This window comes from Diorhabda sublineata, chromosome 9 (assembly GCF_026230105.1).
Source record: "Diorhabda sublineata isolate icDioSubl1.1 chromosome 9, icDioSubl1.1, whole genome shotgun sequence".
Taxonomy (NCBI): Eukaryota; Metazoa; Arthropoda; class Insecta; order Coleoptera; family Chrysomelidae; genus Diorhabda; species Diorhabda sublineata.
This window is the reverse complement of record NC_079482.1, coordinates 9,282,533-9,310,066: the sequence shown is the minus strand read 5'-3', so window position 1 is coordinate 9,310,066 and position 27,534 is coordinate 9,282,533. Positions and strand designations below refer to the sequence as shown.

General features: G+C 31.9%; 1 protein-coding gene across 3 annotated transcripts in view; it reads right to left on the bottom strand.

Annotated features, from left to right (window-relative positions):
- Positions 1 to 2,411: 2,411 nt before the first annotated feature.
- Positions 2,412 to 27,534, bottom strand: part of LOC130448543 (uncharacterized) — a 70,377-nt gene continuing 45,254 nt past the window's right edge. For all 3 annotated transcript variants that reach the window (XM_056785946.1, XM_056785948.1, XM_056785947.1), the window contains 8 exons: positions 21,991 to 24,230; positions 19,430 to 19,594; positions 18,445 to 18,684; positions 10,897 to 11,034; positions 10,671 to 10,799; positions 6,733 to 6,876; positions 5,357 to 5,587; positions 2,412 to 2,698 (listed from right to left, as the gene is read on the bottom strand). In XM_056785946.1, the coding sequence (XP_056641924.1) occupies positions 2,645 to 2,698; positions 5,357 to 5,587; positions 6,733 to 6,876; positions 10,671 to 10,799; positions 10,897 to 11,034; positions 18,445 to 18,684; positions 19,430 to 19,594; positions 21,991 to 24,230 (3,341 nt within the window). In that variant the 3' untranslated portion in view covers positions 2,412 to 2,644. The remainder of the gene's footprint in view (positions 2,699 to 5,356; positions 5,588 to 6,732; positions 6,877 to 10,670; positions 10,800 to 10,896; positions 11,035 to 18,444; positions 18,685 to 19,429; positions 19,595 to 21,990; positions 24,231 to 27,534) is intronic.

The window sequence follows — 27,534 nt, the reverse complement described above, 5'->3', positions numbered from 1 at the left end:
AGTGTCCAACGCTCCCATGCGTTCCATTATGTGTTCTTCCACAATTTTTCTTCTCTGCCATTTCAAAGCAAACTTGAGGTCGTGTGGCATTGCAAGAAATCACTTTTCTCTTGTATTTTTGCACTATGTTTAAACTTATATTAAGCTTATATAAGCCCCACCGTAACTAAATTTATGCTTAATACTTGTGTGCTTTTATGTTATTTGCTTTACTGATAATTTCAATAATTTTTCTTTTAGGGAAATGCCGTTTGAATTCATAAAGAAGAACAAGCGTTGGGTAATCGCTATACATTATAAGGCAGCATCTGAGTATTTTCAACTTAGACCTTTAAGGAGGAGTGTAACTTTAGAAATTAAGGAAATAACTCTGGATACGTAAGACTATATCCGAAGACTGGCTCTAGGAAACTAGTTGGTGGAAAACGAAAAAGAAGGAGAGACCAGAATATTGACAGACAGACCTGAAAAAAATTGATAGAAATAGAAAAACCAGAAAGACAAAGAAAAAAGAAAGGACATGAAAGAATAACTTAACTTGATGAAGAATTAACATCAAAACTAATAAAGATTAGGAAAATGAGCAGCTACCACTAAATCGAAAATGTTTCTTTTTCTGAAGAAACAGTCATTTTCAATAGATAGCATTGCATGAGGTAGCAGTTAACACTAACGGTTTTGCGTTGTATTCACTTATTCACGTTGAGAATTGAGCGATAGGTCCATCTTTCCTACCACGTCTTTTAATATATATCGTTGCATAATCGCCTGTATCTCGTCAGTTTTGTTATGGTGTGCATCCCATTGTCGTTTCTTGTTCAGCGATATATGCACTTCCTTTTTTAGCTAGCTTCTCAATAGATAACCTTCCTGCAATTAGCTCGGTGACCTCCTTCGAAATCGTACGGAATGCACTTATCACTCAGAGTGCACTCAACCAGTATACTGATGTAAGCTTCTTGTGTGATTCCTTGAATTTTAAGGCATTGGCGTATGTAAATATGGTATACACCAACATCCCAATTACACTCTCTGACGCGCGATTGGTTTACCTTCAGTCTCTGAAGACAATTAATCTGTTATCGAAAAGAGCCTCACAGAGTTTAATTATAAGCGTTGTTGTGGTGGTAGGTAAGCAGTGTGTTCAGTATCAATATCACCAACGGTTTCAGAAATTCCAATTTATCTGAGGGATAATAGCTTCTGAACTAGCTCTAGAATCGATCGCTTGTGCATTTGCAAAATTGTCGTTTACAGTTCGTCCGGTATTGAAGTAACAGTTCCATATTTGCAAATCACATCTATTGATTTTAAATCGGTTATAACAGTTATCAGATTTTTTAGGACTAAACTTTCGGTTGCTCATGCGTACTATCAATATCTGAATTGTTTTTCATCTCTTTTCAAGTTTAGGAAATGCAACAAACAATTAAAAATGACATCAGGTGCATTCCACTCAGTGTTCTTGGTGCCAGAAATACTCTTTTGGGCGTTCCACACAGCGACTACGATTGTTGTGTTCGCGCCGAGATAGTCACTCATGACGTCATCACTAACGTTCTCGACGACCCTTGTCATGAGTGGGTCGAAGTGAGCGTTGAAGGAATTAGCAATTTTCAAATCTCAAGCAACGCATTGCAACCAAGTACATTTAAAGCATTCTTGTGATGTACAAGCAAATATTTTACTATCGCCGCAGAAGATATTTTAATTTTACTTCAAGGAAAATTATTAAAGCACTCCACTGAAAAATTCAATGACTTACAAATTATAACATAACTTCTTAAAGCGTTTGCTTTATTTTTCTGTTTTGCCATGTTGTTAATATTTATCTCAATATTCAAAATGCCATTCCACTGTGGTTTACGATTTTAACGCTCTGGACTATATGGAACAGGAAAGATCGTGGTCGTGAAATGATTGTCGTGAGTGCTTAGTGGAATGCACCCATTAAAATATAACACAGAAATAGTCAGCAGATTGCTTTTTTCCTTTGATGCTTAAATTGATCGCGGCAATATAAAATTTTGACTTGTTTCATAATCAAGCAGGTTTATTACGGTGACACTATGTTGGCTATAAATTGGTTGGAGATTGATTCTGTTTGTAGCCTGTAGCAAAGTTATTGAAGTGACTGAAACTGGCTATCAAAATAATTAAAAATAACCTATACTTTAAGGAATTTCGTACTAATTATACTGGAAATAACATAATGTGAAAGAATTATCACACAGGTTAGGAAAAACAAAAGACATTATAGTGATGAATATCGAAATTAATTGACAAACAAAAACCACTACCACATCATTTTTGAACTAAAAAACCGTTGACTTTCACTGAAAAATGTATTGCAAAAAGACTTTCTTTATGCTGAACCATAATAGTCAAAACAGGAAAATAAAACTATATAACAAATTAAACTTTTTATTATTTGACATAGAGAGCTCTAAAATTAACAATATTCAAACAATATAAACATATACATTTCAAAAAATATTTTTTACAGTCTAAATATATTTAATACACTTTTTTTCTGTTATTTACAAATACATTTGTATGGTCTTTATAATAAGGAAATATACAGTAATAAAATTCACTAAGTATCACAAAAATATATTAACATTTATTTTAAATATACATAATATTAGTACGACTCTAGGGCTCCACCTGTGAGTTTAGTTGCATAGAGGCTAACAACCTAAAAAAATACATCAAATTATAATTTTGGACCATATATTCCATTCAAAAAATATAGGTTTATATGTAAAATCAGAGAATAAAAAATTTGTGCATGGATGTCTCCTCATATAATTATTTGTGAAATTTGAACAATTAGTTCTATTTACCATATGACATCAACCACAGGAATCTAGATGAGAAATTTCTAACACACAACTCACACTTACAACAAGTTATAAGTCTCCAGAAACTGATGGTAAACTAAAACCTATTGGTTTGTCAATTCTATTAACAGAGATTATTGTATTATAATCAGGAATAATTTATTAGGACACATTTTTTTCATTCATCCTTTTTGTAAGTTTTGTGATACTTGCTTTTTCAACAAACAGAAGAATCTTCACTTATTTTGCTTCCTCGGGATTAAAAACTAATTAATTATGGTAGTGAATGTTGGGTGATGACACAAAAAGATCTAGAAAAATATTTGAAAGAAAAATTACACTGGTCAACAAAATTTAAAAATTTTGTCGCATGAATACTTATATCAAATTTTGAATATACTATGGCTGCCAAACAATAATAAAGTAATGGAAAATAATTGACACATCAGGTTGTGACATCAAGTCATATATTTTTATAAAAGTACAAAAATCACTAATACCTAACCTAAATATTCATCAATGTACAGAAACTAGCTATGAATTTCGTTCTTTGGCTTCTGGTAGGTCCCTTTTAAGTCTCAAACAGTAATCTGCTAGCATTCCTGGAAGTATTAAGAAAATGTTTTGGTGAAATCTTTGACCTTGTTCGTCACTCACAGCACCCCAAATTCTCGGGGAGGAAATCAAGATGAGAGTGCAAGATATATATTTTTAATGACATATTACATCCCACAGTTTTGTCTGAATTTATAAGCTAATTTGGACAACATTCACAAAACATTTCCAGGTGACTTTTTTCAGATCATTCAGCTTTCCTTCAAAGTTAGTATCCTTCTTTAATTTTTACTTCGCGAGATTTGAGAAATTCCTTTTTCAAGTATAATAATTAATCGTCATCGTCAGATCGAGCTTTATATGCAGCGGTGGTAAAAGTATGTTGTCATGGTTCACTAAAGGATCATTTTCAATATTCTACTGTACTGGAGTAAGTGACCCATTCTTGAGCCATAATTTGTATAGTGACTTTTTCTGTCTCTGCTGTCCTATTCGCAAATGAAACAGCAATATTTTTGGTAAACAAGCAAAGGTAATGACTTCAAAATCTCCACAAATTTTCCAAACATGTTCAGTTTTAAATTTTTTCAAGAAGGAACTTCATGTTCTCGTAAGTCTCCTTCATATCAGAACCGTGGAAAACCCACACTGGAAAACATTTTTTTCCGTTGTATAGCAACACTGCTTTCAAGCTAGTTTTTGAGGAGTCAATGAACAATCATCACTGATAAAATTCAATAAATTCCTCACAACAGGAATGCTATTACAATAGACTAAATCATCTGCTTTGGTTTCATTTCATCGTCACGATGTCGGAAATAAAAAGTTTTCGTACCAGGAGAAAGTAAATTCCAGTCGTTCAATCTAGACCCCAAAAGCTTAGCTTATTTTTTCGACAAATTCAAATCCACTTGCTAATTAGTTTAAATCCCTTTATATCCATAAATGCGGTTTTTATGATGTTGATGGTTCATAACTTGAGCCACACTTGATACCTTATTGGGTTGACCTAAAAGTTTTGGCACAAGCAGTTCGGTTCCATGTAGGATTGGTCTGTTGATGACAAGTTTGGGTACTGGACAGTGTGTTTGGACTTGGTTGTGACGCCTTTTGTTTGATTAAAACAAAGATAACAATCACTCACATTATCTTTTGTTTCATTCCAAATCATTGATATACCAAAAGGCAAATATCTGGATTCTTGTTAAGTCCAACCTAATAATAGTCTCACACACGTTACACAACATATATATGGAAACCAAGACTTAACTTGGTGGCGTATAGGAAAACGAAACGTGAATTTTCGACAGTAAGTTTTAAAAGTTAATTCTCCACACACATAACAAAAACTATTTGGGTTATAAGAAAACTTTCTCGTCATATTTACGATGTATAAAAAGAATATATAGCTGTACATAAAAGCTGGATGTGACTGAAACAAAATAATATTTTTTTAATGAAAGTACATCACAACAAATAAAAATCATCCCAATGTTCGTGTGGCAAAAAAAGTATTTACCAGTGTTACTAGAAGAATATATGGAGGACTTAGAATGAACGAAGGAGACTGGAGATTCCGAAATAATAGAAAAATTGCCGAACTCCTAGGCAATGAAAGCATCGTCTGATTTATTTGAACCCAGAGGTTTGCTTGCCAAAATATCCAACAGTAGAAAAACTGATAAAGTTCACAACGACTTACAAACAATGAATGTGGGGTATGGGAAACTTTGATCACGAACATACCAGTTTCGAGGCGAATTTTCGACGAGACCAAGGCTGGGACCGAGCTGTAGTGCCAATTGGTAAGGGTAAGGTCAATCTAGTCCTTAAAGGCACGCTAAATAAATTTTACTTATTTATAGAATATAATTTCATTGACTTAATCACATGGTACAATACTCTTTTGGATGTCAATTCTGAATATCATTGTTTTTGAAAATAGCAAATATACTAACCTTATAGATTAACATGTATTGTTCTTTAGTTTGTACAGCACTAGCCCTATCTCTTCTTAACCTGTAAACGATCTTGGGAATGTCTACGAGTCGGGTCTGTTCAAATTCCCTGATTGCAATATCACATGCGATTACGACTCCAGTTCTTCCTGTTCCTGGACTACAATGTACTACAACTGGATTTATTTCATTCTTTGGAGGACCATTGACATTGCCATTGGCTGCAGCAATCTATCAAAAAGAAGTATGAGAAATCACACATTATTCCTGAAAGTTCTCAAAAGGATTGTGCAAAGGTAAAGAAAATATTAAGGAAAAAAAATTAAAAAAACAACATATGGCAAGAATAAAAGAGAAGATCTGAGAATCAAATTCAGACAAATGTGTGCAATATTGACACTCTGAATATAATGAACTGATTTTATATAAGCAAATCATGAAACCTTTGTCAATTTCCGCACTATGTAGCTCAAGATATGTACCAATGAATATTAACTAATTATTAAAAGTACATAATGACAACAAAATATTAATGCTCCCAAAAAGATTGTGAAAAGGTGAAAAAAATATCGAAGAACAACAAAAATAACAAAAACCACCTTATGTCAAGAATAATAGAGATCTGAGGTTTAAATCATGAAACCCTTGAGGACTTCTGTACTTTCTCTCAATATACCTGCTAATGAATATTACTAGATCATTCAATACTTTTGAAGCAAAGTACACAAGGACAACTTTTGAAATATTAATGGTACGGTGGACCTATGTCTCTACCATATTACCATAACTCGTCAATAAATGTGAGCATCAAATCTAGCAAAGGAAGTATGTACAACCCTGTTGAGTCTCTTGTGGAGACCTGGGGGTTCACCTGAACCACTTTGAGATTTACTGCTCTAAATAGATATCATCACCAGACGTTCATCATGATCTTATCGGATAAAATCTTATTAAATGTCCAAAAAGTGTATGTACATTGATATTTAGACAACTGTGATTATAACAAGTGATTATAAGCAATAAAAAAATGATTACAGAAAAAAAATGTAAGTGAAGAACAGTTAGAATAGAGCTCAGTGAATAAAATGGTATAGATATTTATAGGAAAGCACATTCCTAATAAGAAGGAAAATATTAGAAAAATTTGAGGTCCCCATCTCTAACTGGAATAGATATCACAAGGTAAAACATTAATAAATGCCAGTTTAGTGTCTAAAAAGTGTATGCACGTTGAGCTTCAAACATATTATTGAATTTGATAAACTAATTTGATTTACAGCAAGCTCTTTAGTGTAAGGAAATGACTTTAAAATAATATTAGTATTGGTTTAGCTATGAGATATATATTTTTCCTTAAAATTGTAATCTGTCATTACCTTATCCAAAGTAGATGATTTCATATAACTCCTAGCTTCTATTAAAAAAGCTATGAGCGAATTTTCTTCAGTTGGCACTCCTTTTTCCGGCCAACCCAGGTACCAGAAATGTGTGACTTCTCTCCAACTATTTGAAACCATATTCTGAAAACAAAATGAAAAAATGTACCTTCAATACACTATTAACAACTAAGTTGGAGTTTCTGGAACCGTTGGTAATATTCATACTGATCATACTGAGCACAGTTACAGTCTCTGTGGGTGTTGGTGTAGTGGTGGTGTGAACAGAGTGTTCAATATACTCTTAAGATTTTTGTTGATTATTGTGCAATAAAATGCTTCTTTATTTGATAGAAGACCACCCATCAGTACAATATTGTACTGAAAACAGATCCTATGGGTTGTTTCCACTTTATCGCGTTGCGATGGATACATATTGATTTATTTCGATTTTAACGGGTTCAAATATTCAATATTTCAAAATGTCACGATTAGGTTCTAATACTGACGAAAGTATCAATTAGATGGAAATCGGACGGCGGAAGAATTGGCATTGATTTTAAAGAACATAAAGATGGTACAAATTCAAAGAAACTATGGTCGAAACCATGTGGAATCTAACAAATAAGCTGTTACAAGAAAAATATTATGAACAAATGAACGTTATTATTGTCCCATTCAAAATTGTTGTATTTCAAAGAAGCGCGAGCTGCTCGCAATTCTATATGACGAAAACTGCAATCAGATCCGTGTAAAAGGACACAAAGTTCGAAAGTTTCGTAGAAATAACGAAAATGATAAATTTATGCAATGAAAACATCCCTGAACGGCTTTTGACTGATTTTTTTGTATCGAATCAAAAAACGACGGATCTATAACAAATCGAGTTGAATATAACCCTGTATTCAGCATGACTTGCCAAGGTGGTTCAAAAATGTGTACTGAAAGCAAAGTTTTATAGAAAACGACAGCAACGTTTGTACTGTCAGATTATTTAAAAAATTGATGTCAAAAAGGGGGCCAAATATTAAAACCAACATTACTACTAAAATAAATCGACACTGAAAATCCGAAAATGATCACTGATGTGATAATATGCCCATTGGAAGAAATACTATTCAAAATTGTACAAAATCGTCTGTCGAAGCGATCAAGAAAAAATTACAATAGTTTATTTCAGAAAGGTATAGAGAAATAAAACCTCATTAGGTATGCAAAGAGATCACATAGTGACCTAACGAATATTTAAGCCACTCTAATTTTTTTTCTTTTTATCAAGGGCAGGTAATAGCACCCGGGTTGGTTTTGCCTATGGTTATCCATTCACAAACACTGAAAATAGTGTGCCAAAGGCGTGCCGGTAGAATACTCATAAAAAGGAAAGCCGAATCTGAAATAAGGTTGGAATTGAGCAGAGGCACTAATAGAAGGTTAAACGGTACCTGTTAAACGCAAAACGTAACAGTATAATCTACTACCTAAGTAATCCCTACACAATATTTCGATATTGACACTTCAGGCAAGAAAACATATTTTTACTAATTCTCTTACCCAATTACTTGAAATTTTAATATTACAAACAATATTATTTCAAAACCTACGCCTATGGCTGACACCGAAATTGAGCCGAACTGGACGGAATACCCCATTTGATGACTCTATACCTTTCTGAAATAGACTATAATCACTTCAATAGATCGACCGCGGTTAGTCAATTGGCCAAAAATGGAAAGAGCTCATAAAAATTATGGGTCACAATAATACCAACTCAATAGTTCTCAACTCAATACTTCATTATTGATGAAGATATTATAATTATTAACAGCATGCTTATTGGAAATACATCTTCATCAGTTATAGAAACTAATACGTCTTCACTTAACTTTTCCAATTATTCTTTTGTCCATTGCACCTTTACATAAATTGTTTTCGCTCTCTATTGTTTCTATGATTAGCAAAAAATTTTCTATCCGTATAACGCTCCTATATTGATACGAGGATGTATTGATATCTAGTTAGCCTAGACTCATTAGAAGTGTCAGTGTAAAGTTTGACGTCAAAAAAGTAAACCAGAGTTACGCAATAAATTAAATTGGGAGTATCGAGCCATCAACAAGTACCTGTATTTAAAAGGGTTAAGAGGTAAGCAGATTAAAAGATATGCTTAATACCCTTGGTGATCAATATCCTTCGTATGCGACCGTGAAAAATTGGACTGCAAACCTCAAAAGAGTTAAATTTTCTATTGAAGATGATGGCCGATCGGGTCATCACCTTCAAGTCAGTTTCTGTGACAGTCCCCGAAAATATCGATGCAGTTCATGACATGATTTTATCAGACCGTCGAATCGGGCTAAAACGGATATCTGAAGCACTGAATATTTCATACGAACGCGTTCATCATATAGTTCACGTCAATTCGCACATGAGAAAAATTGCTGCAAAATGGATCCCCAAATGTTTGAATGTTGACCAAAAGCGTGCAAGGGTAGAAGCATCAAGTTCGATCTGTGCTTGATTTGAAAACGATGTAGAATTCTTAAACCGAACTGTTACTATGAATGAGACTTGGGTACATTTCTACGATCCAGAAACAAAGTAAAAATCGATGGAATGGCGACACTCTGGTTCTTTAAGACCTCAGAAGTTTCGTGTCCAATAATCTACTGGAAAAGTTCTCGCTTCAGTTTTTTGGGATTGTCATGGAGTAATCATGATTGAGTTTTTAGATAAGGGCAGAACAATAACTGGAGATTACTATTCGACTTTACTAACCACTCTACGGGAAAAAATTGAAGAGAAACGAAACGGAAAGCTATCCAAAGGTGTTTTGTTTTTACAGGATAACGCCTCTGCATACAAATCTCATATTGCTATGCAAAAAATTCGGTAGTAGAACACCCCCCTTATTCACCAGATTTGGCTCCATCTGACTATCATCTCTTTCCTCAACTGAAAAAAGTTTAAAAGGTGGTAATTTTTCTTCCAACGAGGAGGTAATAAAAGCAGTGGAGGTCTGGTTTGCAAAGTAAGAAGAAACATTTTTTTGAAAGATCGAGACGTTGCAGGTTCGCTGGAATAAATCTGTCCAATTGAGAGGAGAATATGTTGAGTAATGAAATATTTCGACATTGAAATTTTGTATGGATTTATAGTAGGGTAAGAATTTTTCAATATTTCCTCGTAAATGCACAAAAAACAACTTTCTCAAACTTGTTGCTTATAGGCAACAGACCTAAGCCTACGGCGTTACTCTGTTTCCAAGCAACAAGCTTTCAAAATCAAAAAATTTTCTCGAACAACTATTATTGTCCTTGGGTTATTACTACTGAAACTAGCTTGTGATACAGAAATTTCAATTGAAAATTTTTGGTGAGTTATTTAAATGTTCAAAAATTATTGTGGTAGAAAAAATGAAGAATATCTATGAGAGGAAAATCACTTTTTTAAATGAAATAGAAACAAATAAATAACATAATAAATCTGATGAAAATAGTTGGAAAACAAACGAAACAACAAATAACATTTTTAATTTGAAACAAAAATGGAAAGTTTAATAATGGAAAACGGTTCATAGATTCAAGAGAAAATCGAATAAAAGCATAATCAAAGGGAAAACAGAGTAATAGAGTAGTGGTAAAAAGTTGGCTGGAAATTAAAAATGGGTGTAAGACTAAAGAATTCTAAGTAGCTTTCAAATTTGATATATTTTTGTAAATTTGTTGAAATTCATTTTAAAGCAATTAAATAAGACACATTTCAATAAAAACTTTTCAATAGAGAGAATTTGATGTAATAAACAGAATCTATATTTATAATATTGACGAAAATAATGATAATCCTCGATCTTCTTAATTGATAATAATGTGGACTTCAAGTTCTGTCTACAAAAAGTATCTAATAACTGTATTTTTCAGAATATTTTACTTATAACTTACCTTCAGTTGAAGGTTCGATATGATGTATTTATCCTTCACATCTCGCTTTTTCAAAGTAACTTGAAAATCTCCAAATAACCTATTGCAGTCTAATACTTCCGATGGAGGGAGATAATCTACACACTTTTCCTAAAACATTTTTTTGTTACAAAATTCTCATTGCTCATTTATTTCGAATACTCAATAATAATAAATACGTAACTTGTAACGATAACAAAAAACTTACAACTCCATTTTCATATAAGTGAGTTATCATCAAGATAACTTTAGACTGCTGTTCCCATACCATTCTCCAGAAGTCATCGACCGTATTTTGCATGGGAGCTTGGCATGCAATATAGTATCCTTTCGTGTTTTTGGGGCCCTAAAAATATACATGTTTTGTTTAATTATTTTCGGAATATTACCATTTTAATCTATTTAATCCACTTTAAAAGCATTGATAACACGAAAGATAGAAATACAATAAACGTTAATGCTCACAAAACAAATGTTTTTACCATTGCACATATGTATTATTAAATAAATATCACTATATAATACTTTCAAACATACTTCAAAATTTATTTTTACTGAAAGGGTTAGAGCAATATTTGAAATTCAATGCTAACAAAGTGGAGAAAGTTCAAACTTGGCAAAAGTACATTGTTGATTGTAAATAATTCGAGTTTGCATCATTAGATATTTTTATTTAATTATTATAAATTGAAGTATAATTTGTTTAAATTTACTAGGATGGAAATATAGCCTTCCTTGGTGAAATGGACGTAACATACTCTAAAATATTTAGATACAGAATTTCGAGTTACACTACTACGAGTTAGATCGTAAACATAATGTTGGTGCCAAAAAAAGTGTTTAGTAGTTTTTACTCTAAAAGATAAGTACACCTATCAATTAGTTTATATTTTTCAATTTTATCAAATAGTTTTAATTTTTCGAATCAAATAAATGTCCGATCCCAAGGGCGACCCACAGGCGCCGCCCGATAAAAATTATAATGATTCTCATATGATTTTAACAATAAATATCAAAACACTGACAAATGACTCGTTTATTTATTTCGTTATCAGAATAAAAAATGCTAATCAGAAATATTATGCTTATTTTGTAACACGTTAGATCACACCTCTATTTCTAGAAACTGCTCAAAGTATATCAAGCAATATAATATTAAAAAAAAACAATGGCCCACCAGAATGCAACATTCAAAGAAGCTAAGTTTGTAGTAGAACACCCATCTTTTGCAAAAATAACCACGTATAATAGATTCAAATTACTGAAAAACGCTGAGAATTTTCCAGAAGTGTCATCTAGAGGTGAGAACAACATCCTCAGAAAACCCAAAATTACAAATTCCTCGGTTAAAATTAACTCCAAAATATCCAAGAAGAGAAAATTCATCTCCCCTCCACTGTCACCTACCTGCATATTCCCGAATCTACTCATAACAGGCATTAGCAACAGACCTCACAACCCACTTCATCTAATTCCAATAAAAATCATTCCAACATGACCAACAAATCTGCCCCACCTCCCATTTCATCCGTATATAATACTACTCCCAACTCCAATTAAATCATAGTCCAAATTACCTCATTTATTTATGAATTAATACAAAAACCAGAATCAACCGATGAAATTAAGATCAAAGACTATCTATATACAATATTTTATAATAGAGGCGATACACTCAACAAGGTAGATACAAATTATGAGAAGAGTATGGATTACATAAGTATTAATAGTGATGATGAGTATTAACCATAATATGAAAATTCGCCAATGGAACATTCGATCCTTGCTTTAAAACAAAGGAAGCCTCGAAAAATATCTAAACGAGAAGAATATTGATATTATTCTTTTATCAGAATTATGGTTGAAAACACAAAGTAGAATTCATTTGAAAGTTTATAACTTCTTAAAAAAATGTCGAGGTGACGGTTATGGCGGTGTCGGAATTCTTATTAAAAATTCAATTATCTGTAAGCAATTAGAAGTGAAAAACTATTTCAATGAAAACATCGAAGTTTGTGCAGAAGAATTAACCCAACTGCAATCTCACCTTTGTGTCAATATACAAACCACCTAATGTTTATGCGAATAATAAACATTGGGAACAATTATTTCAACAACTCCCTTTGACTACAATCTTCTGTGGAGATTAATGCACATTTTAGTATGTGGAGTCCTCATCCAGATACTCCAGAAGGAATAATGTTAGCCGACGTGGTAGACTAGTGGTACTCAATGACGGTACTCCCACTAGAGTAAACCCCCCCCCCGAATCAATATAAATCAGCAGTTGATTTAACCATAACAACCCCTTCTCTAGCAAGTAAAATACACTGGGAAGTATTTGATGATACAATGGAATTGGACCACTACCCAATAATTATGGAATTGCAAACCGTGTCTTTGTAAACTCTAATCAACCCTTCAACTAAATGGACAGATTCTCGTGCAGACTGGCACCTTTTCAAAAATATTATTGAATCAAAATTCAAGTCTTCTAACCAAAATTTGTCTTCAAATGAGGACAAACTATCATTATTCTTTGAACTAATGTCCATCCTAGACTATACTGGTGGGATGCTACCTGTTCATCAGCATCTATAGAATGGAAAAAAGCATTGAATAAATATAAATGTCTGGCTAATTTAGAGAACTATCTACGTTATAAAAATATTACCGCCAAAGCAATATTAATATTCAAGAAAAAAAGAAGCAATGTTGACTTGAATATTTAAATAGTTTAAATAAAAGTACTCCTTTGTCTAGCATATGGAACAAAGTTAAATGTATTAATAATAAATATCAACAAACTAAAAAGCCAAACTTAACTCCAGAATTAATAGATCAAATGTTAAACTCTTTAGCTCCGCCATCAGTTTTAAGCTCTCCATTTTTATCAACAGAAAATTATAATTTTTCATTTCACTCAAAATCGGAATTCCTAGGAAAACCATTTATTCTAGAAGAGCTGCATACTGCAATAAAAACGTTGCGAAATACTGCTCCCGGTATAGTTTCACATACATATAATATTCCTGAAACAGCCAAAATATTTCTCCTAGATGTATATGATAGTTGGTGGCTTGGGTAAGATTATTCAGATAAATTGAAAGAGATTATTATAACGTTAATACTAAAACCCAATAAAAAACCTGATTCAACGACATCTTTTCGACCTATTTCTTTACTCTCATGCATAACAAAGACTTTTGAACGTTTGATTAAGAATCGGCTGGAGATTTTTATAGAAAGTAACTCCTTGGCACCAAAAAGTCAATATGGTTTACGTAGAGGTCAAGAAACTGTAGACGCTCTAGCACAACTTGTCTCAGATATCCAATTATCGTTTTCTAAGAACGAATACTTATGTCTCTTTATTGACCTCAAAGGAGCCTACGATGTTGTAAATCTCAATATCCTATTCTCTAAAATAAATATGATGGGTATAAACAAAAAGGTATGTGCTAACATTTTGGAACTCTTTAAAAACCGTAAGATATTTATTCGCGATAACAGTAATGTATAACATGGCCCTAAAATAGTGAATAATGATTTACCTCAAGGTTCTATTCTTAGTCACATTCTTTTCAATATCTATACCACAGACTTGCATAACATTATGGACGTGTATATGCATATATGTCTCCCATAGTACTTATGAGCGATGCGTGAGGGAGCTCCATCATGAAGTATACTGCATCAAAGGATGATTATACGATCTTGGTTTTAGTCTTGTACCAGAGAAATCGGCGATTTTGTGCTTTACGAGACACCGGCTTCATCTTGCAGACACAACAATAATCAATAATACCTCTTTTCCTATAGTGGATTATTATAAATATCTAGGCATTGTCCTAGACAAAAAACTGCTTTGGTCTAATCATGTTAGATTTGTGAAGGATAAATGTGAGAAAGGTTTGAATTTTCTTCAAACTGTTTCTAAGACAAAATGGGGAGCTAATACAGGCATCTCACTTGTCTTTTACAGGGCTTATGTACGCACGCTCATTGATTATTGTTGCACGTTATATGGATCAACCTCTAACACAAACTTACTCATTCTCGACAGAATTCAGTACAAAGCCCTGAGAATATGTTTAGGCGTTATGAAATCTTGCCCATCTTGAGCTTTATTTAGCTCGCGAACAAATCATTAAATACAGAGCATTTAATTCATCACTATTTTCAATCATAGCTAATTTAAATATACAAAATCTTACCAACAAATATTGGATAAAAAAAACTCTCCGCCACCAACTGATCTTTTGTTGATACCCAAAATACTATATATATATATATATATATATATATATATATATATATATATATATATATATATATTGTAATTATTTATTTCTACCTCTATTATTGTTTTTATTTTTCTATTGTTCTGGCATAAATAGATAACTTATGGATGTTTTTCCTTTTTAATAAATCAATAAAAGTTTTATGTTAAAAGTTAATTGTATTATTTTTAATTCAAATAAAGTTTAATAAAATGTAGTTGAGTACGCCTATGAGTCTAACCTGAAGTTAGCCGTTCCTCTAATTTGATAATTCTACACAGTTCTCTGTTATAAATCGACTCAGATGAATATTCTATTATTTAGATGTACAATATAAGGAAAATACTCAAAAATTATGTCAATTTTATATGATATAATCAAGAAGTTCTATTTCTGTGGAAGGATTACATATGATACATTGAACAAAATTTAATTATACTACACAATTCATATTATTTCTACGGAAAAGGAATCTTAACCTCACAAATAAGGAATTTTATCCATTGTCAACATAAGTATAGGTAATATCCCTTTTTTTTTAAATTATTTTATATTGTTACTATTATTATTATTGGCCAATAATACGTGAAGGAACTGACCTGAGATGATAATATCTTGCAATATCAGATCTAAAACTTGCATTTACTTCTGTGAATTGTCAGTAACAAATCTTCAACTCATTGGATTAGTAACAAATCTTCAACTCATTGGATTTTCTTCAGTCCAGATATTTATCATCCATTCATCTTTAATAATTCGCAATTATTTTGTATTTTGATTCAAATTTAACTTCTATTTCTTATAACTTTTCACTCCCCATTCTCTTTTCTGCTGATACTCTTCTTCCAATAAATAATAATCCCCTTCTTTTTCTTTTTTTTTGTTTTTTTTTCCTTAGCAACCATATAATATGACTGACTAGACTTTTGCTGCTCTTGTTTCCTCACAATGTCCTTCACTTTTCAAACACTTGTCAGTTCTTATATTTATGTTTTTAAATAAACTTTTATTTCATTAATAGCTTATGAATTTTCACTATTATGGGTCATTTTGGAAACAGTTTCATATATTTTTTTAAAAAAAATCAATCTTCCACTAAGTTTTATATTAATTTATAATTAATAACATTATTCTATGATACAAATTATGATTTGTACATATGCAATCCTTTTAGAATATATCATTTTTAATAAATAATTCCTTATATATGAAATAACTATAATTAATTAACTTGCAAATATCAATTCAATTTCTTTTATTTTTTTTTATCGATTTTCTGCCTTTAGTTTAATTATTATCTTTAGTAAAACTAATCTCAATAAATTATAAATTTTCATTATGTACCTACTTGCTTTTAGATTTCTGATCATTTCAATATATATATATATATATATATATATATATATATATATATATATATATATATATATATATATATATATATAACCCAAATGAAATTTATAGAAGCAAATTTGAGATTATTGTTTTCACGCCAAATATAATCATTCCTGAATACACCGACATTCCTTCATTAAATAATGCACTCATGGAAACCATATTGAATAAATTTGAAGATCACACAATTATTTACACAGATGATTCGAGGAGTGACAATGGAACAGGTATAGGGTTCTATAACTCTAATAATGATATAGCATTTCGCTGCGGAAACAAATATATGTTCAATATTTACCGCAGAGCTCTTGCTATAGAAAAAGCACTAACATGGTGTTTGAAACAAAAAACAAAAGGCATTGTAATCATATTCGACACCAAATCAGTTCTTGAAGCTCTTCAGGGCTCCCCTTTCAAACATTTCAAAAACAATGTAATTTTCAACATAAAAAACTCTCATATTTCATTAGATCTTCAAATATAAATATAACATTTATCTGGACTAAGGCTCATGTAGGGATCATAGGTAATGAAAAAGCGGATTTTGAAGCCAGGAAATCTATCGCGGGATAGTTACATACTATCCCCCTCAGTACTCTGATCTATTAGTAATTACAAAAATCATAGACTGGTCGAAAATATATGATGATATCACTAATAAATCTAAAAATCAATACTTCCTTATTTATCCAGGACTGCCAAAAAAAATATCGCACCTCGAATTTCCCAACATAAGTAAATATTATTCAAGAATAAAATTGAATCATGGTCGCTTCTCGGCGCATCTTGACAGACTTGGTTTAGTAAGCTCTCCAAAGTGTACTTGCAATAATAGTAAAATTGCCGACCTAAATCATATATTCTCGAGTGCACCAATCATATTTTACCCACAAATGAACTGATAATTGATGAAACATGGATTCCAATTACCTTTAAATATTTCTACAGTAATTTCTTCAAACAATAAATCGGTTCTAGATTCCATCATAAAATTCATTAAAACGAATCATATAAACATATAACTAGTGTTACATTTTAGTTGCTATACAAACTAAAACAAATACAAACCGCTCCCCCTACAGACAGATACAGAATTTTCCAATGTAAGAGCATTTATTAAAGTCCGTTGTATGTTTATTGAATTTTTCAATCACATGTTAGTTCATTTTGTTGAAACTAAAACTATAAGAAGGGAGATTGTTTCGCTAGAATAGCATTTCTAGATACAATAATGATTTGAACTACTAGAAACACTCATTTGTTATTTTATGAATATGTATCAGTTAAGAGAATCTTCATCAATCACTTCAGAAGTATAATGAGTATGATTATTTGGAAACAAGAACCCTAACACTGCAACCTTCAATGTTTACCAAACTGAACAATGTACACTTTACTAGTTTTAAAAATTAACACTAGAGAGATAAAAAGAAAAAAAATTAAAGGCAAAGGAGTAGAGAAAAAATAGATATTAAAAATATATATACGCATACTGCGAATATTCACAAATTAGGCTAGAAAACAATAATAAATAACTGTATATTTTTAAAATGATAATTTCCAGGAGGACAAATATCAGTTGAAGTTCTTTGATAACGAAACTATCCAAATTATCTCAGTAGCAAGCAAATATATTTGGATGTGATTGAATATTTCTAAGGAAAAAAGAGTAGTAATTATCGAGATCAGACATCATTAGTTTAATAATTGTTCATTCTCTTAATGAAACGGTTGACTCACAGTTTTAACAGGAACGTAAATATAAACGTTCCCCATATTTTTTCTCATTTATGACCAGTTCAAAAAGTTGTATGAATAACTACGTCCATTCTAAATATTTCATTAGTACAATTTAAATGAATAGATATAACTATGTTTAAATTTTCTCTTAATTTCATGATTTTTAACTGATTTAGTATCAATTGCACGTCGTCTCATAAATTAGTAGTAGTGAATTACGTTATGTAACTTAGTAGTTTAATGATTATTATATATTTCTCGTATTTACAAATTCGAATTAACTAAGGCAGTGAAATGATTTAAATATTCAATTGATTATCGATAACCATTCAACTTACCGTTACATAATTTGCGTTTATATAATCACTGTTAGGATATCCGTCGATAGGTTGTAAAAATACCCTTGTTTCTGGTAATGGTATCACATTGGCGTACCGGTTTTTAGTTTCACAGCCATCCGGAAGTTCACTTATCCTTGCAGTAATCTGAGGAATTTCTTCAAATTCTGCTTTGATGTCTTCGGTATTTGAAGCAAATTTGACAAGAGCGGATAGATTCAAAGGATGAGTTATTACCACCTGTATAATATTCATAATTAATAAATAGTTGTATGGTATGTATATCTACGAAGTATGATAAAAATACGGATACTGATTTTTTATAGCAACAATTTCATCTAATGTGTCTGAAGTGTTGAGACAATTTGAATTCGCTCACGTTCTACTACTAAAGCTGATTTAGTCACATAGGTTTTGCAGTGTCTTGTTTCAAGTTGAAAAAAGTGTAAGTTCCCGAAATAATTTTATGGTGATAGTTTACAAGTGGGAAGAGCAATTTTAAAGTGGAAAAGAGGCAGTAAAAGACGAAGAACGGGTGGGACGTCCTATAATCTTAAAAACAAATAAAATGTGAAAGAAGTCAAACAAACTTCTACAAAAAGACGATTAGGACTTATAGTTTTTTCCGACAATTTGTTAAAAGAGAAATTTTCTGAAACCATTCTTGACATTGAGAAGGCACTAAAAAGCAGATAAAAGCCATTTTGAAACAAACGTTTTAGAAATTCTTCCAGTCATGTATGCTACGTGGGGATAAGAGTATTATTTCTTGCCAAGTGCTTCACTTTTTAAAATCTCCGCATTTTTAATCACACCCCATATATTATTATCTAATAAAAAAGTCGATTAGTTCATGGTATGATTCATTAAACATGTCACAATAATAAAAATTAAATTTTATTAATGGTTAATTGATTTGACAGGAACTGGTAAGTTTTAACTATTTTCTTATTACAAGTTAATCAACTCGACCAATAATACTTACGGGATCATCAAAAGCGGGATTACCATATGATCTTTTTGACTGTCTTTCTGCCTTTCGTCTGGTACTGTTGTAACTTGAAACATTGTCAACGCTGTAATGGTCGAGACTTACTGGTCTACATCTTTGTTTGTAGTTGAAACGTTTTTGCCTTTTCCGCATAATATACTGCAAAAATATACCCCCGCTTACTTTTCAAAGAATTAGAGAAAATAATGCAATAAGTTTAGTCTATTTATTACATGTAAAAAATAAACCAAAACTGATACCATATTTTAAAGACTTTTTAATGAACAAATTTAATGAAGTTTTGGCGAACAGATTATCTAGTATAAAAAGAAATTCTCGGACATCATTTTCATTGTAAAAAAGACCATCAAAAAGTTAAATGGGTATTAACATATACGGAACAAACATATTAAATTTATTCGGTTATATTACTATTGTGGCTGTTTTTGACAAAAAGCTTTTTGGACGTCCGAATTTAGGCCACAAACACTTGTATGTCACTAATGACACAAAGCATAACAAGTTAGTACTACCTTGCCATAAACTAGAGACTATGTGGTCCCGCAGAAAATAACCAATATGTTAAATTACATTAGAGTCCAATTAACTGGTCTGAAACCATATTTCACACAGATCAGTGGCATCCATATTTTCAAAAAAATATTAATCTGAGCGGTAATGATTTCTTTAAACATAACCCGAGGTCGGGCTTAATTTTTGAAAAAATAAGGTCCAATCGGTCCAAAAGATTCTTCTTTTGGATGTAATGGAGCCTGTAGGGTTCATTACGGATAGGTTTTGTTAACAAAACTATATTAAGACAAAAATAAGTTTCAGTGCTGAAGACAATTTTGCAATCATACAACAACTAGATCTTATATGATGGCCCAAGATTTTTGCAGAATAGTATCCACGTATTGGAGGAAAAAACACAATCGGTACATTTGAATCTTCTTTCATACTTCCGTTTAAATTGGAAATATTCTCCTCACGTTCCTTCAATATATGTTATTGCATCATATGGAGAGTACTGTATGGAAACTATCCACATGATGACAGAAAGCTTTATTAGACCGCCACAAAAATAATTAAGTAGTCTAGAAAATTATTAATTTTGATAGTAAATATGGATCTTATAGTAGAATTGTAACAGCGTCAATCTATTCAAACTATACAAATCATAAATGTTGAAAAGTGTATGTATAGTAAGACATTTAACCTTTACGTAATTTCTATCGAGTTTAGAAAAACACATATTTGTTGTGTACGATTTCTAGCTTGTTTTTATTTCACAACGTTGGTTACCTGTGTAGGTAACAATATTCTTTTGAAAAGAATATAATCATATTCATGTTATTTGAAATTTCATTATACGAGGATGTATTGATATCTAGTTAGTCTAGACCAGTTCCATGCATAAACAAAATATTGTGTATAAAGTTTGATGTCAAAAAAGTAAACCAGAGCTACGCAATAAATTAAAAGAACAAAGATGTCCACAGAAATTGTAAAAATCGAAAAATTGGGAGTATCGAGCCATCAACAAGTACCTGTATTTAAAAGGGTTAAGAGATGAGCAGATTTACGAAGATATGCTTAATACCCTTGGTGATCAATGTCCTTCGTATGTGACCGTGAAAAATTGGACTGCAAGCTTCAAAGGAGGTGAATCTTCCATTGAAGACGATGACCGATCGGGAAGGCCAGTTTCTGTGTCAGTTCCCGAAAATATCGATGCAGTTCATGACATTATATTATCATATAGTTCACGTCAATTTGGACATGAAAAAAATTGCTGCAAAATGGATCCCCAAATGTTTGAATGTTGACCAAAAGCGGCCAAGGGTAGAAGCATCGCGTTCGATCTGAGCTTGATTTGAAAACGATGTAGACTTCTTAAACCGAATTGTTACTATGGTTGAGACTTGGGTATATTTCTACGATCCAGAAACAAAGCAACAATCGATGCAATGGCGACACTCGAAGACCTAAGTAGTTTCGTGCTGGAGAAGTTCTCGCTTCAGTTTTTTGGGATTGCCATGTAGTAATCATGATGGAGTTTTTAGATAAGGGCAGAACAATAACTGGAGATTACTATTCGACTTTACTGACCACTCTACGGGAAAAAATTAAAGAGAAAAGACACGGAAAGCTATCCAAAGGTGTTTGTTTTTACACACAAACCTCATGTTGCTATGCAAAAAATTCGGGAGTTAGGGTTTGAATTACTAGAACACCCCCCTTATTCACCAGATTCCGCTCAGTCAGACTATCATCCCTTTCCTCAATTGGAAAAAAGTTAGTAAATTTTCTTCCAACGAGGAGGTAAAAAAAACTGTGAAAGTCTGGTTTGCAGAGCAAGAAGAAACATTTTTTATTGAAAGGTCTAGAGACGTTGCAGTTTCGCTGTAATAAATGTATCCAATTAAGAGGAGAATATGTTGAGTAATAAAATATATTTACATTGAAATTTTGTTTGGTTCTATAGTAGGCTGAGAATTTTTCAATATATCCTTGTGTTTAAAATTAAAAAGAAAAACGGTGAAGTAACTTACCAGAAGTCCAGCTAATAGAATCAAAGATATAGCTCCCACTGAAGATATTACAATAGCGGCAATTTTTCCTTTATGATCCTCAATGCCTCCGATATTTCCCGAATCTGGTACAGACGATGAATCCGATGTATAATCATCGGTACTTGATGTAGTTACAACAGTTGTTGCTTCTTCAATTACAGATTCATTTTGCCTTGGTTTTGGAAGATCAGTTACCAATGGAATAAAACTCGAAGTCGAGGTTTCATTTAACGGCATTATGTTGTTTTCTCTTGTTTGTACCTCATTTATTGTAGACATATTTTCCTTCACTGGGTACAAAGTAGTTCGTTCTTCTATTGTAACTGGAATTGTTTTAACTGCAACTGTAGTGGTATCCCAATCTGTACTTGGTAGGTAGGTACTTGAAGCAAAAGTGTTTGTGCTCATTTCAGTTTCTGCTTCTAATTCTAATGTGGTAGTTTCTAGTTCAGTACTACTAATTGTATCCGTTTTTTGCTCAGTTTGTGACTCTGATTGAGATTGGGTTGTTGTTTCACATTTTTCAGTTTTATCCTCAAAAGTAAATTCTTTGGAAACTCTACTACTAGATTCAGTCGTAATGTCTTGAGTGGTTTCTTGAGTAGTTTCTCCCATAATCTCTATAGTGACTCTTGTCGTGTCTTCAGCAGTTTCTTTCTTAATAATCGCTGTAGTGTCTCTTGTAATATCAGTAGGTGTATTTGTGGTTTCTTCTGATATTTTACTTGTAATCTCGGATGATAATATTGATGTGATAGTAGTGTCCTCTGTTGTAGGAGTAACAGTTGAATGTTCAATAGTTATATCACTCCTCAATAAAGAGGTCGAGACAGTTCCCAGCTCTGTATGTTCGGTTGTCAATATATCTTTGTTGGAACTTATATCAGTATCTCTATCATCCATACAATGGTTAGTAAAAGTAGATGTTTCCGTGGTTTCATCAGTATTTGAAGGTGTTAATTCGTGAACATTTTCATCAGTAGAACTAGCATGATCTTCACGTTTCAATGTTTTGGTAATCGCGACGTGGGTGGTAGTTACATCATTGTCAATTGGCGATGTTTCTACTTGTTCTGTTGTCGTAGGGGTTTTGGTTGTAAATTCATTATTTCTATCGTTTGTTTTTCTATTTTGTTCTGTTGTACTATTTTTTTCTGTTGTGATAGTTGAATATTCCGTTGCAACAGTCTCAGAATTAGTTGTTTCAAAAGGAATAATTTTATTTTCATCAATATTTTGTTCTTTTGATATAATTTCATTCTCAACATTCGATATTTTCACTGCGGGGTAGTCAGTAGTTAATGAATTAATAGCTTTGATAGTTTCAGACTCAATTTTATTATTTAAAATATGATTATTGGGACTTGTTGGAGGTTTTGTTAATGTAATGGGTTTTCTTGTAGTAAAGAAACTTTTATGAGACGTTGTTTCTATTTTTTCTTTATCAGATGTTGACTCAATCGTTCCTGTATCGTCTTCATCAAAAGTGCTAACATTATATTCGGAAGCAAAATTGAGTTTTTGAACTTTAACTACACTGAAACGATTGTGTTCAGAATTATCATCGAAGGTATTGTTTTTCAAAATTTTTGTTCTTTCTTTGTAATCCAACGAGGCATTGGGATTGTGTTTTGAGTTTCCAAATACTGTATCGATGTGAAAATTTTGACTAATATCTTTATGGTCAGCATCTAGGTCTTCATCTAGCTGATGTTCTTCTGAATGTTCGGAGTTTTTTTCTTCATAATCCTGTTCTAGTTTCTGTCCAGCTTCCTCAAACCTCAAATCGTGGTCATCCGTTGTAGGTGTCGCTACTTGATAGTCTGAAAAGTCTAAATAACTTTTGGTGGATGATTTATGAATAGAGTTTACTATGAATTTTTGATTATCAGATAAATATTCATTGGTATGGAAATCAGGAGATGCCAATCTGTCCAAATTTATCGATCTAGAATTTTCTTGTCTCATTTTATCATCATTTTTATCACTATCTACATCTTCTTCAATTCTTACATTCTTATGAGTATCATTATCTACTGAATATTTAGGTAATTCGGAATTATCTAAATTAATATGAGTATCGTTGTTAACTAAATTTATTTGGGAATCAGTCTTTGGTAATTTCTCTATAATATTTTTACTACTATCTATTTTTTCGGAATTTTGTAAATTGGTAGTATTCCCTTCGGAGCCGCATGCCGAACTGAGTATAAGTAATCCTGTAAAAATAAAAAATAAACAATCAATAATTTATTAATCAGTTTCGAAAAACTGAAATCAAATATACATAAAAATTATCTTTAGTTGTCTTGGTTGTGATACCAAAAGAATGATAAACTATTCACATCTGGTAATTTCTATTATTTCACTCTTCAATGTAAACCGAAGATCCTTTTGTCATCGATTGAAATAATTACGGATATTCATTACATAACTGTTTTCCTTCCGCGTTCTAATTGACGTAACGCTTCAGAAAATCCGATTTTTCAACAAAAATAATTATTAAACATTAAACCATTAATTGCTATTTAATAACAGTTATGTTTTTGATCACAATTAAGCATGAAAATTTTTTAAAAATTATTGATATAATCATTATATTACCGATTGAAATGAAGTTGACAAAATTAAAGAGACTGAACAAAGCGTTGAAATTTTACAACATCTTGGCTGCAGACTATTTAAACAAACTGCTTGGGTTAGCTTTAAGTATTGCTAAAGAAAGTCATTCATGTTAAGAAAAGCCATTCCAAAAAAGGAGCAACCACCATTTCCTATTAAGATCTACTAACCGAAAGGTAGAAATAAAGAATCAGATCTATCCATTGGAAAAAGGAATCAAATTTTATTAAAATTAGGGAGAGCCGTTATTAAACTTACTGTATTTGGGAAAGTAGCACACGCTATAGTAGCACACAAAACACGAGATTGGGCCAATCTTCTCACAATGGCCTATTAGTCGGTCCTCACAAAATTAAAAGTGTTTCGCTATAAATATGATTATGGAAAAATTCAAAGTATACGGAAATGTTACGAATAAATTTGATAAGAAGAATGAAAAATTCTTAGTAAGTGACGCGACTAAGTTACATGTAATGCTATCTATAGGCCAAAATCCGAAATATTCTCTGCGCAATAGGGCATTGTTGCTGCAAAATGAAGGTAAAAAATTTTTAGGGAGAATAAGTTATCCAAATAAACCGAAATTTATTCATAATGTTCGCGATGAATAACGCAGGGTGCGATTACTAATCCTTCTGATACTACGTCTGTTATCCCTTTGCAACACCTTTATGTCTAACAGTCATAGCAGCAGCGCATTGAAGTGATTTTCCATATAATTATTAATTACCTTAAATATTTATATTGTTATATAGGATAGTAGTTCGATACAACAAATCAATTCTTCTCTGATATCATTGATTACATAATCAATGTAGCGAACATAAGATAATAATATGGCATTATTTGAGACGACAAATGACTCATCCATTTGGACAGCAAACAATTTCGATTTACGTATATCTTGGGATTAGTTGACTTTCTATGCCGTATGATAAGTCACACATTCTTCGTCCAATAGTATTAATGGACACTGGACATAGCCAAAGTTTTTCTGTTATCTGCAGCAGATTGGTCAACCACTACACAATACATGTCTATCAAACACGGTTTGACAAGGACTTCAGTAACAGTATGTTTTTTTAGATCTAGCAATACGCAGAGCAACTAAATACAATGCTTTTAAAAGCGATTTATCAACCTAGAAACATTTTTGAAAGTAGTTTTGAATTTTCGCCAAACTTTTTCTATTGAAAAAGTCCACGGGTTTACTTTCCAGTTGTGAGTGCTTCGTTAGTAGGGCTAGGCAATTATCACAAAATATAATCGATTATTTTCGATTAATCGATAATAATCGATTATTTTCGATTAATCGAAAATAATCAAAAATAATCGATTTATCGAAAATAATCGATCAATCCAAAATAATCGATAAATCGATCGGATATAATCGATTAATCGAAAGTAATCAATTTTCGATTATTCGAAAATCGGAAATTAAGCTTCAAAAGAACGATTGTGGTTTGATTCCTACAAAAACAAGATAAAGAGAGCGAGTATACCACTAGGAACATACAGAAGACATTATGGTTTGATTCCCAATAAAAACAAACCAAATAATGAACCTACAGAAGATATTTGGAAGTAAGATACGAAAAATAGTGTGTATGCCATAGCCGCGACATTTTTTAACGACCTCAATATTATCTTGACTCGGCCGCAAGCGGTCTCGGCGATAACTGTTCTTTCGGTACGTTAAAAAGGTATTCCGCGGCCTAAACATACAAATAACTATTTCAGTCTTTTACTTTGTACTAGAGCCACTTAAAAACTTTCCTTTAAATTCAATCAAACTGTACCAAAACCATTATGCATTTTTTAGAATGAAAATAGGCAAGAAACATTGTATTTTTAGAACCAAATTCTCACAAGATGATGTCCACATCCATTAACCGATATTTTTCGATTATTTGATTATTTTTGATTAATCGATTACCATTATTTTTAAAAATATATATCGATTAATCGATCACCCAATTAATCGATTATTTTTCGATTAATCGATTATTTTGCCCACCCCTATTCGTTTCTAAATACTGCGAAAACTTGTAAGGTGTAATTGGAGAGAACATCTCTACAACAACATTCAGGCTTTGGACAATTTTCTTCTAATTGAGGCCAGAGGACAAAACCATATTCTACGAAGTAGTACCTTACAAAGCTTTTTCTTTTTCTAGGTCGAGGACGGTGTTCGGTCCTGGCCGTTATTGGGTGAATACCTGATATCGTTCAGCTCCCAAATTTATAGCAAATTTTTTGAGTATAAAATCGAATAAACTCAATTGAAAATCATAATCTACCTAAAATAATCACAAAAAATGTAATACGTAAGTACTATTTACATTAAAACTGATTCTATATATTATTTACAAGTAATAAGACGAAATTCCATCAACAATCTAGTACCATCCTTATCGCTTACCAAAGGAGTCCACTTTTTATTTTTGTTTAAATGTCTCAGTAGACAGGGTCGGACCTACACATGTTAGTATTGAAGCAGAAAATTATATGAACAGTTACTAACTATCCAAAATTATTAAGAATAACAGTAATTCACAAGAAATAATGCAGACCCCACAAACTAGAATATCATATTCGAGCGTACTAGTACAAAATCAACAACCAAATTATCCAACAAAAGAACTATTAGCTATTATTTTTTCGTCAATTAATGGAATCAAATGCTAAGAGTATTTGTATAAAGTTGGTACATTTATCTCACCAAGAAATATATTATATGGTTGGAATATTGAAATAAAACTAATGTCGAATATAATATTTCTAAGAATATCAGCAGCAGTAACACCTCTGATTCTGCCTCTCAAGTCCAAGCTAACACTACCACTTCTACACTCCCAGTGCAAGTTAATATCATTCCTCCTACACTCCAGCTGCAATCCA